At 44.9% G+C, this 16,568-nt stretch overlaps 1 protein-coding gene across 1 annotated transcript in view; it reads right to left on the bottom strand.

Annotated features, from left to right (window-relative positions):
- Window positions 1-3,092: 3,092 nt before the first annotated feature.
- FERMT1 (fermitin family member 1) overlaps window positions 3,093-16,568 on the bottom strand; it is a 62,708-nt gene continuing 49,232 nt past the window's right edge. Inside the window, exons 10-15 of the mRNA XM_011968064.1 lie at window positions 15,126-15,250; window positions 13,953-14,059; window positions 11,112-11,333; window positions 10,087-10,211; window positions 6,292-6,433; window positions 3,093-4,241 (exon numbers count right to left, since the gene is read on the bottom strand). Coding sequence (XP_011823454.1) covers window positions 4,068-4,241; window positions 6,292-6,433; window positions 10,087-10,211; window positions 11,112-11,333; window positions 13,953-14,059; window positions 15,126-15,250 — 895 coding nt within the window. The 3' untranslated portion in view covers window positions 3,093-4,067. The remainder of the gene's footprint in view (window positions 4,242-6,291; window positions 6,434-10,086; window positions 10,212-11,111; window positions 11,334-13,952; window positions 14,060-15,125; window positions 15,251-16,568) is intronic.

Below are 16,568 nucleotides of genomic sequence, written 5' to 3'. Positions count from 1 at the left end.
CTTCACCTTTTCAGATTTTCCAGTTATGATTTCCCGGACTTCAAGAGTCCTTGGATGTAGGGTGCATGAGAAGGAAAGATGGGTGAAATAACAAAGAGGAATGCTCCCCTTCTTTCTCCTACCACTGAGAGATTCTGGGGTGACAGGGATGGAAGGGGAGGAGGCAGGAAAGTCACGCTATGTGAGAAAATAAGAAAAATGAATATAGAGATATTAAATGTAGACGCCAAATTTTTTTTTTTTTTTGAGACAGGGTCACTGAGGCTGGAGTGTGATGGCATGATCATAGCTCACTGCCACCTTGAACTCCTGGGGCTCAAGGGATCCTCTCATCTCAGCCTCTCAAGTAGCTGGGGCTACAGGCATGTGCCACCATGCCCAGCTAATTTTAAAGTCTTTGCAGAGATGTGGTCTTGCCATGTTGCCCAAGCTGTTCTTGAACTCCTGGGCTCAGGTGAGCCTCTGTCTTGGTCTCCCAAAGTGCTGGGATTACAAGGTGAGCCACTATGCCCAGTCCCAAAAAAAGAAACCTTGTGAGTTAAAAAAAATTTTTTAAGTGATTTTAAAAGACAGATATTACAAAATATCTTGACTTCCTATATTAAATGAGTTTTCAAATTAAAGCTTCCTCATTTGCTTACTTTTCTGACCTTGGGACTAAAAATGAAACTTTCCCAGAATTAAGTGTGGTGGCTCACGCCTTGTAATCGCAGCACTTTGGGAGGCTGAGGTGGGCGGATCACCTGAGGTCAGGAGTTCGAGACTAGCCTGACCAACATGGAGAAATCCCGCCTCTACTAAAAAATATACAAAATTCGCCAGGTGTGGTGTTGCATGCCTATAGTCCCAGCTATTTGGGAGGCTGAGGCAGGAGAATCGCTTGAACCCGGGAGGTGGAGGTTGCGGTGAGCCAAGATCATGCCACTGCTCTCCAGCCTGGGCAACAAGAGCGAAACTCCATCTCAAAAAAATGAAAACAAAAAACAAAACAAAGAAAAAAACCCCAACACTCTAAGCACCTCATTTCTCTGGCTCCCAGACATTTTCGGTCTAGCCTCTCCTCCCACAGCTAACTGCTGTTAATGCCCTTGGTTCTCTTTTACCGGTGTGAGCCTGAGCTTGGGAACTCCTGCTCTGGAGCTGGGGTAAGGGGCATTTCAAGGCTGGGCAAGGCTGGGGAAGGAAGGGTGGGGTTTGCCGGGTTAAGCTTAGTAGCTTCTGGAGTCAAGACAAACACTGCTCATTATGAGGCGGTGTGACCCTGGGCAAGTTCACCTTCTGAGCCTTTCTCCTTTGTAAAGCAAGCCATTTCTACTCTGTATGGGCTGACATGAGAATTGCACAAAGGGATATCTATAAACTGCATGTCACTAAAGCAAAGTGCCCTCAACATTCAGCCATCAGAATCAGAGGCTTCTACTGTTCTATTGCTGCTGGGAATATTTCTTTGCTTGCTGGTGTCTGTGTGTGTGTGTGTGTGTGTGTGTGTGTGTGTTTTAATATGGATCTGGAAGGAGACAAAAGCGCTCACGATAAGGCAGGATATGCCAGGAAATCTGTGACCAAGTCAGTGAGAAAGGAGTTGAAACCAGCAGGTAAGTGAGGTTTCTAAGTGGCCCCCTGAGGACCCCCGGAATCTGCCACTCCCCACACCACGGGAGGGAATGACCTGGAATCTTGGCGCTGTGAGGAGAGACACATGTTAGACCTCAGAGTTGCAATCCCTTTTCATAATAGAGGAAACAGTCACGTTTTTGGAGACAGTAGGTTGGAGAGGACACAACAGGACCGTACTCAAGTCCATATAAATCTTTTACTTAAAAGTCATATAAAAGAATTAAAAAATGCAGATTTCTGAGTCAAGTGTAGATAAGGAAGCAAATGATGTTGAAAGGTGCCCATTAATTTAAAATTTCATCATAGGAAGCTGGGTGACCTTTTGCACTCAATATTAAAAAAACCGTTAAGTTGCTCTTTGGAACAGTAGCATTGAGGGTTTTTTTTTTTTTTTTTTGTCACGCTTGTTTATTTCTTTGGGATGTTGCTATGTGTCACGGAAGAAATGCTCCCCTGAAAATTGTAACCAAACAAAGTTTGGTTAAAACCAGTTAGTTCCTTTGTTTTCATGGAAATGTCAGACAACTATGAAAGCTAAGGAAGCGCGTTGAATGGAAGGTCTGGCTTTGGTAAATTAGGCAGAGATGTTCTCTGCAGCAAACAGGTAAAATCTGACACCAAGAAGCATTATTTTAATGTAGGGCCGGTTATAATCTTAAAGAACTGACTAGGTTCTAAAATAATAGAACTGAGAAATAGGACTGAGAAATGACCAACACCAAGTATAACACAGTACACTCAGCACTTGTTTCTACAGAAAACATTTCAAATCAAGTTCTTTATGATGTGAACCAGATTTTCCAAATGCCTAAACCACTTCCAAGCTTTAAGCAAGGCCTCAGAAATTCAGCGGGTTCCTGGGAGGCTTCATTCACATTCACCTCTAAGGAGAGGCTAAAAGAGGAATTTCCAGATGGCAGCTACTGGCTCAGAACCAGGGGGTCCCTTGCCAAGTCTGTCTCTATGTGGCTCCCGGAATTGCTGAGGTCTCATTTCTCAGAGGGCTTTGCTGGAAAATAAAGCAACAACTGACGCTCGTGGGCCTCGGAACTCTGGCCAGGCCCCCTGAGGGGATACATCCTAGGAGAACTGAAAAATGGGATTGGAGCTTTTGCCTTATCCTTGCAACCCAAGTTCTTTGTGTGGCTGAACATCTATAAAAAAATAATCAAATATTGTCTGATATTTCCCTGTACTTCTGGTATTGCTTTTAACCTCAAAACCCACCCCTCCCACCTCTAACAAACCAAAATGGAAAATGACAATTCAGGCAGCTGTTAATTGGCTCACTCGCTCAAGGCAAGCGCTGTCTCAAGGCAGAAATGACACAGCAAAAAACAGAGGGAGAGAAAAACGTCTATTATTGGCTCATGACTTACAAAAGCCAAAGGCCTTTAGAGAAAAGGCCAGGAGTCATACCAACACAGATCCCAAATCCAGGAGCACACAGACCAGCAGTAAGAGGGATGCTTCCCGTCAGACCTTGGACATGGTGGTCTTTGAGAATAGGTCTGCCCTTCTCTCCCTGACCAGTTGGAATAGAGACCTGACTGGAATCCTTGACGCTGACAGGTGTTTCTATGGACAGAGAGGACTGTGCCTGTCTTCCTGAATCCCAACCCAGAGTAGAAGCAGTTGAGACATGGATCTGGGTTGAGAAATGGGTTTTCCTGTCCCCCTGTGTCACCCACGTCTTCACAAAGGACTTACAGGTGGCTGAGAGATCTGTAGGAATGGAATGGGGATTGCAGGTGGCCCAAGAAACCTGAGGAGACCAATGACTAAGACCAGATGTGGGTCAGTGGTCATCTTGGCAGGTATCACTGTGGACAGATGACACTGAGGGCCACTGCTCTGACCTTGGGTCGTCAACTGCTACCTGGCAGCCCCACCCCTCCCCTTTCTACCCCTAGACCTTCGCCTCCAGGGAAAAAGTGTGTGTAGGAACTCCCTTTGCCATTTTGAAAAGACAAGAGCTAAAAGCAGTTTCATGAAGGACAGGCATTTAGTTTCATACCTGAGTTTGTGAAATAAGAGTTGTTCTTTCTTCACGTGATTTTTACCTTTCTGTCTTCTCCACTGACTTAGTAATGAGACAGATCAGGACAAGGATACTTGTAGCCATCCACCTGGCAGGTTCTGCAAGTCACAGAACTGTAACCACATATTGGGCCTTAGAGCAACCTTAGGGCACCTCCTTTTCTCCTGTTCACCCATTTTCTAGAAAAAACAAGAGAGGCTCCTTCCATGGCTGGTAGCACAGGGCAAAGTAAGGAAAGGGATGTGCCAGCAGTGGGTCTGAATGAGGTGAGGACCTGGGTGACCAGTGGTGAACGTATGTTGTCTGTTAGTCCAGCATCTACATGCTGGGCAAGTTATGGATCCCATCCCTCCGGGGAGGGGCGCCTTTGGCTTGCCCTGTTGGTGTGAGCCGAGCACGCATGCTTGCTTCAATCCTGACCGCCGGTCAATTTGTGGAACAAGTCCTCGTCGAGTGTTTCATTCTGGTCCTTGGAGCGGGTAGACAAGAAAATGTAGCCGCCAATGTACTCATGCACAATCTTGCAATCTGCACTCAGGCAGGTGAATGCAGTAAAGACGTTTTGGTCAAACTCGATGACCACCTGGAAGAGGAAGGCACAGAGAAACTTAAACTCTGACAAGGAATGATAAGAAAGAGGCGCTTTGTTGGACTGGCCCCTGGAGCTGAGGGCTGCTGAGGTGGATGACAGATGGCTATCCCCCTAAAACGCACAGAAAACCATCACTTCCATTAAACACTTTCAGAAAACATCTTTGCTCTCTTTGCGCCCTCTGGTGGCGTCGACTTTGCTGCACATCTGGTTTAAAAAACTCCCAACACATTTTCTGTCTACAGTTTAGATATAAGGATTTTGCCCAAGCACTCCCTATGTTGGGGAGCAGGGTGCTTCGCAGGCACTTTATTTTTCTTTATTTATTTTTGAGACGGAGTCTCTCTCTGTCACGTAGGCTGGAGTACAGTGGCACGATCTCAGGCCACTGCAACCTCTGCCTTCCAGGTTCAAGTGATTCTCATGCCTCAGCCTCCCAAGTAGTTGGGATTACAGGTGTGTGCCACCACTCCTGGCTAATTTTTGCATTTTCAGTAGAGACTCAGTTTCACCATGTTGGCCAGGCTGGTCTTGAACTCCTGACCTCAAGTGATCCACGCCTCGGACTCCCAAAGTGTTGGGAGTACAGGCGTGAGCCACTGCACCGGCCTGCAGGCTCTTTAATGAATAATAAAAGTCTGCCTGAATTTTCTTATAGCCACTGCCCTGAACCCTTCCCTAGCTGAAAGTCATAAACTCTAAGCACCAGAAGAAAGACTTAGAGACTTTGCTGGTTCTCAACCTTGGCTGCCCATTGAAATCACCTGTGGACCTTTAAAAATTATTAATACCTCGCTCCTCCTCCCAGAGATTCAGATTTAACTGGCCTTGGGTGTGTTCTGGGCAGTGGTATTTTAAAGCTCCCCAGGTGATCCTTATATGCATCAAGGCTTTAGAGCTACTGCCTTAGAGGTCATCTAATCTCTGAACTTGATTTTACAAATAAGCACCCAGATGGTTATCAATACTGCTGAGAGGAAGTCAGGGTTCTTAACAAATGTGTGAGTCTCTTACCATCCCTCTACTTTCTATTGGAAAATGAGAATGCCAAAGGAATGAGGGAAGATTGAGTCTATATCAGCACCATCGGAATGTTTTAATTAATTCAAGAATGAATGAAACAGGGTCTCGCTTTGTTACCCAGGCTGGAGTGCAGTGGCACAATCATAGCTCACTGTAACCTCGAACCTCAAGTGATCCTCCCTGGCTGAGTAGCTGAAACTACAGGTGCACGCCGTCACACCTGGCTAGTTCGCCTTTTTTATTTTTTATTTTTTAATTTTCTGTAGAGACAGGGTCTCAATATGTTGCCCAGGCTGGTCTCGAACTCCTGGCCTCAAGTGATCCTCCCACCTTGGCCTCCCAAAGCACTGGGCAGAATGTTTTAAATTAGCGGCAGGATGCTAAGGTGCCTCTAACTTCATCTAGAATTTTCCACGATAGCTCCTGAACTTAGCTCCTAGGATGGGAGATGATGGGAGGCTGTAACACAGGCTAAGGGTTTGAGGGCTCCTGGTTTTAAGAGGTGAAGCTTTTCTCAGTCATCACTATGGACCTCATTTGCTTCTTCAGCAGTTTTTCCCTTTTGAGCCTGGAATGCTCTCCAGGTGAGCAACTGAATCTTCAAGTCCTCAATCGGGTTTCTTGGCAGCCAGTCAGATGAGGGCTTTTTTGGATTTATTTTGCGTAGCAGTTACATCTCCAGTAGTTTCTGGTAAGTAATTATCAACCTAAATCCTATATAATCCTACGCTGAGTCAATGAAAATTAATGAAACTGCTCAGTAATTTTAGAACCTGTCTGTATTGACAGTCTGCGTGGAGACTACGCCAACTTGCAGTGCTAATGCAAGAGCATTTGGCCTGTGCTTGTTAGGAAGCTGCCCAGAATTGCATATGATTATTTTAGCAGACAATTACCACATGCTTGTGGTTTCTTAGCTCAAATAGAAGAATACCTTTCAAAAATCAGAATAATCTGCAATTCTGAGGGAACACACATTTATAGGCTCAACACTGAAGAGCAAAAACTTTCACTTTACCTGACGGGTTTCCCAGTTTACATTCCACTGTTTGATATTTGTGAATCTCCATGTTGTCACTGGAATACCGGTGGCTGCATCAATTTTAATCAACCTGTTATATGAAACTCCCAGAATGTCATCTTTTTTGCTTCCTTTAAATCTGAAAAGAATCATAATATTAGTTAAGAGAAGCAACTGCTTCCTATAATACAATGTTCATTCACATATAACTTCTTAAAAATACTACCAGTATTTCTAAATCATTTCAGAGGAATGGAAAATGAAGAATTAACTTTCTGCAGGGGGGCATTTTTATTGGGACATAGAGAACATGAAAAAAGAATGAAGGCTATCCTGCAGATGGTCTTTAAGTAAAACTGACATCAGAGAAAAATAAAATAAGACGGAATCAAATACATTCATTCAAAATGATTACTGGTTACTGACTCTGTGTAGGGCACTCTTCTAGGCATGGGAGATATCGTAGTGAACTAAATGGATGGAAAATTTCTGACTGTGGGAGGGAGAAGATCATAAGTAGGAGGTACATATGCCAGATAAGATGAAGGAAAATAAAGTTGGAAGGGCTACAGGGAATACTGGCAATGAGGTGGCTACAGTTTAAAACAGCAAGGTCCGTGAAAAGGTGACATTTGATCAAAAAATGGATATGCATGAGAATGTGAGACACGTGGATATCTGGGGAAAGAGTATTCCAGGCAGAGGGCACAGCCACTTAAAAAAAATTTTTTTTTTAATGTGCTTAAGGACCGGCCAGGAGGCCCATGTGGCTGACACAGTGAAGGAGGGGAGAGAAATGTGAGTTCAAGAGCAAAGGTCTTGTAAGCCACTGTAAGGATCTGGCTTTTACTCTGAGTGAGATAAGAAATCCTTCGGATTTCGTGTGTGTGTGTGTGTGTGTGTGTGTGTGTGTGTGTGTTTTAGAGACAGGGTCTTGTTATGTTGCCCAGGGTAGTCTTGAACTCCTGAATTCAGGCAGTCCTCCTGCCTTTGCCTCCCAAAGTGCTGGGATAACAGGCATGAGCCACCACACCTGTCCCAGATGGTTTTGAGCAGAGACTTCACAAAATCTGATTTAAGATTTTAAAAGGATCCCTGTGGCTGCTAACTTGAAAACTTAGGGGGACCAGGGTCGAGGCAGGAAGACCAAGAATGCTTTAAGAAATGAGGCCTGGCTGGGTGCGGTGGTTCACACCTGAGATCCCAGCACTCTGGGAGGCCGAGGCAAGAGGATTACTTGAGGCCGAGAGATTGAGAGCAGCCTGGGGAACACAGTGAGATCCCATCTCCTAAAAGAAAGTTAGCTAGGTGTGGTGGCTCACAAGTCACAGCTACTTGGGAGGCTGACGTGAGAGGATCACGTGCGCCCAGGAGTTTGAGGTTATAGTGAGTCATGATTGAGAGAATGGAAGAAAGGAATTGGAGGTAGTGGGTAAGTACAATACATTCAAGAAGTTTTACTGTAAAGTAGGGCAGTGAATGGGGAAGGCAGCTGGAGGGGGATGCAAGAAGGGGATACTGATGTGAAAATTGATGTTGCAGGAGAGAGAAAAGCATAATTAAAAAAAAAAATCCTAGCTGAATATGTCACTTTTCAGATCATTCTTATCTTCTGCATGTCACCCTTGATTAAAATTTACTCCACTTTTTTCCTTCATTTCACCACCTTAATGCTTAATATCAGAAGTTAACCCACTTCTTACTCCACCTGCTTCTCTCTAACCTATGGGAATTCCCTGGGCTGCTCTCCATTATCCAGGGAGCGGTGAAGCAAAGACCTAGGTTTCTCGGGTGTCAGCAGATCCTGATTCTGCCAGCCATCTTATGCATAGCAGGGCTGCTCCAGCCTTTGACTCTGGCCTTGGAAAAAGCAGATCTTTGCCATACCCGGGGCTGCTGCCTCAAAGCCTCGCCTCCATAAACAGGTGTTAGAGATAGAGGGAGGCGCAGAGGGGAAAGAGCTGGTAAAGGAGGAGTTGTCACCAGAAACTTGTTCAGGCCCACACCACGCTTCACCACGGATCAGGCACTTTGCTTGCAGGCTGCACTGGATTCTCTCAACACAGTAGGTTCGGAATGCCCATCGAACACATGGAGAAGCTGCGGCTTGGGGAGGGCAACAAAAATGCCCAGGCCACAGAACTAGCAAAGGCAGAGGTGCGACTGAAAGCTGGGCCTGGTCAGTTCAAGTATTTTTGTGGTTTTCACTATGCGGGCTTGACTTCAGGGCTACAGGTAGGGGTGTGTGTGTGTGTGTGTGTGTGTGTGTGTGTGTCTGCACATGGACATGTATGCACACACATAGTGGGGATCCAGTATAACTCTGCCCTTCCTCACTCCTTTGTTGGAGTAAGTAAAGCAGAAGGAGTTGCTTGTTTGGGACAAACATTGGGGACTGATGTTAAATGAGATATTTCAGTGAATAGGAAAGTCCATTTTTTTTTGTTGTTTTGTTTTTGTTTTAGAGACAGTCTCACTGTGTCACCTAGGCTGGAGTACAGTGGCACGATCTCAGCTTATTGCAACCTCCACCTCCCAGGTTCAAGTCATTCTAGTGCCTCAGCCTCCTGAGTAGCTGGGACTACAGCTGCACACCACCACGCCCAGCTAATTTGTTTGTGTTTTTAGTAGAGATGGGGTTTCGCCATGTTGCCCCGGGTGGTCTTGAACTCTTGAGCTCAGGCAATCTGCTCACTTTGGCCTCCCAAAGTGCTAGGATTACAGGCGTGAGCTGCCGCGCCCGGCTGGAAATTCTGAATAGACTCCCCTGTTAGAAGTAATGGAGAAAAGGAGTCTTTGGAAAGGGCCAAGAAAACAAAAACTGTCAACACTTAAAAATACAAACCAATTTTCCCACCCGCAAATTATAAGACGAGAAAGTGACGGTATTTGCTGTACTGCAGGACTGGGTGTAGATTTTGCTTAAGCATCAGTCTTCTTTACTGAACTGAAAAATGTAATCTGATTTACAAGCATGCTGGTGGATATGTTTTGGGAAACCATGCATTGTATACAGTGGGGCAGAGCCGTAGTGCTGGGCAGGGATAACGAATGAGGACATAGGGCTTTATGCCAAGGTGTGCCCTGGACTAGGGGGTGAACTTGGACAAGTCACTTAAGCTGTCTTTCTGGGGGCAATAGATGGGCCTCGTATGCATCCTTCAGATCCAGAAATCTTCAGAGACCAGGGGGAACAGGGTTGCTACCTGATAAAGCTGGGTAGAAATAAGACAGAGCTTGCTGGGGCCTCTCTAAAAACCTAAAAATTTTGCAAAGCCACACTACGAGACACAGTATGAGACACAAAAATGAGAAAGCTGACATGAAAGAAAGTCAGAGCCAGGTGTGGTGGCTCATGCCTGTAAACTCAGCGCTTTGGGAGGCTGAGGTGGGAGGACTGATTGAGATCAGGAGTTTGAGACCAGCCTGGGCGGCAAAGTGAGACACCCCCAACCCTGATCTCTTGGGGAAAAAAAAAAAAAAAGAAAAGTTACAGATTTCATAAAATCAATATGTGATGTTTACCGTCTGGTTTTGGAAATGTAGTTATCCTAAAAGAACCTCCTTTTAAAATTTCCTTTCCCACATCTAGCTGAGTTTCAGGGGTGTTGGCACTTAGAAGGTATGGAAAATGTTTATGAGCAGCCCAAAGTATCAGGGCTATTTGTAAAAGGGCAATATTCTCAAATAAAAAGCGTTCTGTATTCTACACTAAATGAGAAAACTGGGGCTCCCCAAAAGCCACTTAAAATTGAATGGAAAGTGTGAGAAACAAGTGAACATTGTAATCACCTGACAAGGTAGTAGGTGAGGCCGAACTCAGGCAGTGACTGCCACGCCTGGATGAACCGCAACTTGGCTTCGACCAGGGGCATCTGGGCCACGTTCTGGTGCGCCTCCAGGATCCGGGCAGCCAGCTGAACAGAAACAGACATCAATCTCTCCTCACAGGCACCGACTGCTCTGTAATCACCCTGTTAGCTCTGGATACCCCGTAAGAACAATACACTAAGGCCCGACTGCGGCTCTACAAAGACAATCCATTCTCATCCATTCGTTCTCTCTCTTTTTCTACAAGATACAACAATCACTGGGAGAAGCAGGAAAAGGATCACCCGACACATAAACTTCTAAAGTTGGTGCAGTTGGAGAGCTCTGGGGTCACTCTTTCTGAGGTCCATGGAGTGGCCACAGACAATGGTTCTACATGAATCAGCTCATCTGTGCAACTTTTAACCCACTCCTATAGAAGCATAATTTTAATTATTAATTTGTGAGAACTAAAGCATTAAGTTCAATCTGGGAATACCTGCATGTTGAGTCAGCAGTACAGTCACCTCTAACAAAATTAACAATAATTTCATAACATCATCTAATATTCTGGACATAGTCAAATTTCACCATCAACTGATTTTTTCATGATGATACTCTTAATCAGATGGAATTACTCTTTTTTTTTTTTTTTTGGAGACAGAGTCTTGCTTTGTCACCCTGGCAAGAATGCAGTGGTGCAATCTCAGCTCACTGTAGCCTCCACCTCCTGGGCTAGAGCAATTCTCCTGCCTTAGCCTCCCAAGTAGCTGGGAATACAGGTGTGCACCACTACATCTCACTAATTTTGTATGTTCAGGATAGAGATTTTACCATGTTGGCCAGGCTGGTCTCAAACTCCTGACTTCAAGTGATCCGCCCAACTTGGCCTCCCAAGTGCTGGGATTACAGGCGTGAGCCACCATGCCCAGCCGGAAATCCTCCTTTTATTTTTGTTGGCATAAAGAATTTACTGCAAACAATTGCCCTAACACGATGAACAGTACCTGTTTAGATTTGTGTTTTTTTGCACACCGTGGTGACACAAAACATTCTGGGTTCATATCCATGTTTTCGAGACCGGAAGCCACCTGAGATGCAGAGTTCCTGTTTTTCATCCTCAGAAAGGAAAGGATGTTGAGGACCTCTGGCTGGTAGGAGCTGTCTGCCATGGTTTTGCCCTTCGATGCCAACATGCAGGCAGCCATCCATTGGGCGTATTGATTCTCCTGCAACAAACAGCAGAAGGTTGAGAAGCACGCTCAAGTGCAAAGCCCCCTGCTGCACACAGAGGCGGACTTGGGCTTTCTTCCCCGTTACATTGCAAAACCATCACCTTCCAAGCAAGAAGTGAAGTGGCACACGTTTTGAGTGACTGCTCATCACCTAATGTAACACCTGACAGTAGCTTTTGAGTCCTGCATTAAGTTTCTAGATGCTGGGAGGCTAGAGGATAGGAATGTCAACTCTGATAAATTGCATGCAGGGAATTTTGCATTTAAAGATGATCCAAGAGCCGGGTGTGGTGGTTCATGCCTGTAATCCCAGCACTTTGGAAGGTTGAGGTGGGTGGATCACTTGAGGTCAGGAGTTTGAGACCAGCCTGGCCAATATGGTGAAACCCTGTGTTTACTAAAAATACAAAAATTAGCTGTGCGTAGTGGCAGATGCCTGTAATCCCAGCTACTCAGGAGGCTGAAGCAGGAGAATCCCTTGAACTCAGGGGATGGAGGTTGCAGTTAGCAGAGATTGCGCCAATGCACTCAAGCCTGGGCGACAGAACAATAGCTTGTCTTCAAAAAAAAAAAAAAAATGCTGGGCGTGGTGGCTTACACTTGTAATTCCAGCACTTTGGGAGGCCAAGGCAGGTAGATCACGACGTCAGGAGATCAAGACCATCCTGGTTAACATGGTGAAACCCCGTCACTACTAAAAAATACAAAAAATTAGCCAGGCATGGTGGTGGGCACTTGTAGTCCCAGCTACTCGAGAGGCTGAGGCAGGAGAATCGCTTGAACCCAGGAGGTGGAGGTTGCAGTGAGCCGAGATCGCACCACTGTACTCCAGCCTGGTTTCAGAGCGAGACTCCATCTCAAAAAAAAAAAAAGAAAAAAAAAAAAGATCCAAGGACACAAAGAAGTGCCATGGGGCACAGATAGGTGGTGAAACTGTAAACTATCAGAGAACTTTCCTTGATATGTATTTCCATTTTCGTATCACATCTGATCTCTATGACAAAAGAAAATGATGAAAAAAATTAGCTGATTTCCTATATTATTTGTACCCTTGTCTGTCCTTGGTAAAGACTCTAACTCTAAGGTTAGAGTCTAAGGTTAGAATCATGGCCATTATGGGATCTTAACAAGTCAGTGGTGGCTTCTATTGTTGTTTAATGTCTGTGTTTTATTTCTGACTTCAGGGAGTAAACAGGAGTGGTCCTCAGAAGTGCCCGGGATGCAGTTAAAGATGGGCGTTCTTCAGTGCGACAGTAGGTGAGCAACATTGAATTACTGGCCTCAATCTTTACTGCTGCTGATATGGTTTGGTTCTGTGTCCCCATCCAAATCTCATGTTGAATTGTAATTCCCAGTTTTGGGGGAGGGACCTGGTGGGAAGTGATTGGATCATGGGGGCGGATTTACCTCTTGCTGTTCTCGTGATATTGAATGAGTTCTCATGAGATCTGATGGTTTCAAAGTGTGTGGCACTTCCCCCTTCACTCTCTCCCTCTCCTGTCACAATGTGAAGATGTGCTTGCTTCCCCTTCACCTTCTAAGATTGTAAGTTTCCTGAGGCATCCCCAGCCATGCCTCCTGTATAGCCTGTGGAACTAGGACTCAACTAAACCTCTTTTCTCTCCCAGTCTCAGTTAGTTCTTTATGGCAATGTGAGAATGGACTAATACACACCTGCACTGCCATCCACAACCTTTGCTATATAATTTTACAGTTCCTCCCACCAGGGACAGTGCAATTCCCATCCCTTGACTGCCGGCTAGTCATGTCATCTGCTTTGGCCAATGGAATGTGGGTGGAAGTGACAGTGTGCCAACTTCATGCCTAAGCTTTAGGAGGTGCATGTGTTGCCATGTGCCCTCTCACACATCTGCCCTCATCAAGAGGAGATCTTCCCCAGGCAACCTGAGACCCAGAATAAATAAAATCAGCTAAACCAGAGGCACAGTCCTGCCAAACCTGTGTCTCCAAACCCATATGACGAGCTGACACCACCGTGGATCATCCAATCCCCAGCCTACCTTTCAGCACATCTTTCAGAAAACAATGTTTATTGTTTTTATTTTTTGGGGGGGACAGAGACTCGCTCTGTCACCCAGGCTGGAGTGTAGTGGTGCCATCTTGGCTCACTGCAAACTCTGCATCCTGGGTTCAAGTGATTCTCCTGCCTCAGCCTCCCAAGCAGCTGGGACTACAGATGCGTGCTGCCATACCCAGCTACCACTGCAACTTCTGCCTCCCAGGTTCAAGCCATTCTCCTGCCTCAGCCTCCCAAGTAGCTGGGATTACAGGCATCTGCCACCATGCTCGGCTAATTTTTGTATTTTTAGTAGAGATGGGGTTTCACCATGTTGGCCAGGCTGGTCTCGAACTCCTGACCACAGGTGATCTGCCCGCCTTGGCCTCTCAAAGTGCTGAGATTACAGGCATGAGCCACTGCATGGCGAATGTTTACTGTTGAATGTCATTGTGATTTTGTTACATTGTGATTGTTTGTTATAAAGCAGTAGCTGACTGACACAATAGTGCTCTAAATTTGTGAAAACATTTTTAGGTTTTGCTCTTAGGCTTAGTAGAGGTGAAGTGACTTAACATTCTTGGGGTTTTACTCACATGGTCACATCTCAAATACATTTCATTCATACCATCGGCAACAGGGATTAGTAACTTGATTCCAAATTTTCTCCCTGCTACATTTACATCGGGCACAACTTCGCAGCCTGAAGGACAAAGATCAGGGAAAAAAACTGAGTTCTGAGGCATCTGTTAGATAAACATCAGGTGTGTATCTGAAATAAAGACTTTGATTATAAGCCCCTCAGATTTGGTTCGGTTTTGAAAAATGGAGGAGCAAGCTGATAACATTAATTAATGGATAACTAGATAAATCTTATGAACAATTAACAGATAAAGAAAAATGCTTTTCTTTTATGGTTTTCTTAAATCAAAAAGTCAATTTAGTTCATTTTCAGGTTAATGTTGGCTCTCCAAACTCATAGAAAAAATTATGTATATGAACTTTAAATGAAAGCAGAAGGAATTCTCTGATTGCCACAATAATGAGAGTTGAGTGTACTGGTTAATTAAATATTTCAATTCATAGATGGTCATCAGGACGCTCACAGTGACCTTCAGAAATTAGAATAGGCATTAAAGTGACACTGAATTAAATATAACTGTTCTGGAATACAGAAGGCTTTTCAGGATCTTGCAGCACCTCATGTGCTATACTCTTGGAGATGAATTACCACCACATCATAAACTCTGGACACACCGGGAAAGATGGAACAGCAAAATGCAAATAACCATGTTTACTAGACTGCATTCAAGGCCTATGCTCTGAAGAGCAGCTGCAGCCAGGCTGTCATTTGGAAAACAGTGACATGGTTATGGTGGTTCCTCTAGAAGTAAACAATGCCTCATTGTGTACAAATCCTGCCTTTAATCTACTCCTTTTTTTTTTGAGATGGAGTCTCACTCTATCACCCAGGCTGGAGTGCAGTGGCACGATCTCGGCTCACTGCAACCTTCGCCTCCCAGGTTCAAGTGATCCTCCTGCCTCAGCCTCCCAAGTAGCTGGGACTACAGGCATGCGCCACTATGCCTGGCTAATTTTTGTATTTTTAGTAGAGATAGGGTTTCACCATGTTGGCCAGGCTGGTCTTGAACTCCTGACCTCCGATGATCTGCCCGCCTCGGCCTCCCAAAGTGCTGGGATTACAGGTTTGAGCCACGGCGTCTGCTCTGACTTACGATGAGCCACAGCAAGACATAGGGTACTCTTACCTCTAAGATTTAGTTTTTCTACTGGTTCTCCTTGTTCAAGCTCCTTATTTTTAAAGTAGGCTATGGATGTGTCTTTAAAGACAAACCAGTATTGTTTGAAAGCTTTTAGTAGTAACTTCTTGGGCCTGCAAATTAAAGGATAGTAAATGTTTAAACCACCATCCAGAAATGTAGGACACATTGCAAATTTTAAGCAGATCAGATGCTCTGGAGGTCCTGTCAAACAAAACACACTTTGTTTTTCCAAAAATAATTTTCAAGTTGCTAATTTCTGATTACGAGAAATGAAATGCTGATATGAGATGTAGGTTTTAACACCAAGGCTCCACCTGGGGCCACACCTGGCTCTGCTACTGTTTACACGTGTGCCCTGGGAAAGATCCTGCACTTACCTGGGCTGCATGCACTGCCTCTGTGTGATGGGGATAGCTGTAGTCTGGGAACCCAGGGCTTTTGTGAGGACAGAATGAGGTCATTTACATGAAGAGCTTATCATAGCGCCTGACGCAACTGAAGTGCTAAACTGTGATGGTGTATGTGAGAAACTGACATGAATCTGGTGACATTTGGAATCTCGGGGCATACTTTTTGCATTTGAAAAAGCTGTCGATATGGACAGCCCAAGCTTCAAGTTACCATACATACAAGTCAGATACAAACATGAGCAGCATTTTCTGTAGTTTCCTCTTGACTCTTAAGAGAAACTATGAGAGAATTCTCAGTGAGCCACGGAAATCAGCAATATATACAGCTAGTCAATATAGACTCTACTGTTATTAAAAACTATTTTGGGAGAAGGTATCCAATAGTGGTATTGGTATCTGTTGGGGCCCGAAAACTTTATACAGTGGACTAGACAATGTTGGTGGTGCCAATGGCAGGCTTAAAGGTTGGGTCATTCAAAATAGGCAATGTGAGAATGAATTAGGGGCAGGACAGGGGTTGGAGATAGGCAGAGAAAAGAAATTATTAGTATGCAGTTCCGTGGAAGAAATCCGGCCTTAGGGGCAGATCAGGGTATCTCATGCCAGAGGGGTGGGTTTCTGCATCAAGAATGAGAGAAGAGAGGAATCTTGGTGTTCCTCTTGGAGAAGAGAAGAACCATTCATATGTAATTTGGGGCAATTTTTTATAATATGTTAGTACTAGTCTTTCCTTAGCTAAACATATGTTATCCTTAACACAAAGATATGAAAGAAGGTGCACATTAAAAAAAAAACAAAAAGTATATGCCGGGTGCAGTGTCATCACCTCAGCACTTTGGGAAGCTGAAGTGAGAGAATTGCCTGAGGTCAGGAGTTCAGGACCAGCCTGGGCAACACAGCAAGATCACATATCTATAAAAAAAGAAAAATTAGCCAGGCGTGGTGGTGTGTCTATAGTCCCAGCTTCGTGGGAGGATTGCTTAAGCCTGGGAGGTTGAGGCTGCAGTGAGCTATGATC

The sequence above is a fragment of the Mandrillus leucophaeus genome, unplaced genomic scaffold, assembly GCF_000951045.1.
Source record: "Mandrillus leucophaeus isolate KB7577 unplaced genomic scaffold, Mleu.le_1.0 Scaffold828, whole genome shotgun sequence".
Lineage (NCBI taxonomy): Eukaryota > Metazoa > Chordata > Mammalia > Primates > Cercopithecidae > Mandrillus > Mandrillus leucophaeus.
The sequence above is the reverse complement of the archived record's forward strand: the minus strand, read 5'-3'. Positions and strand labels throughout refer to the sequence as shown.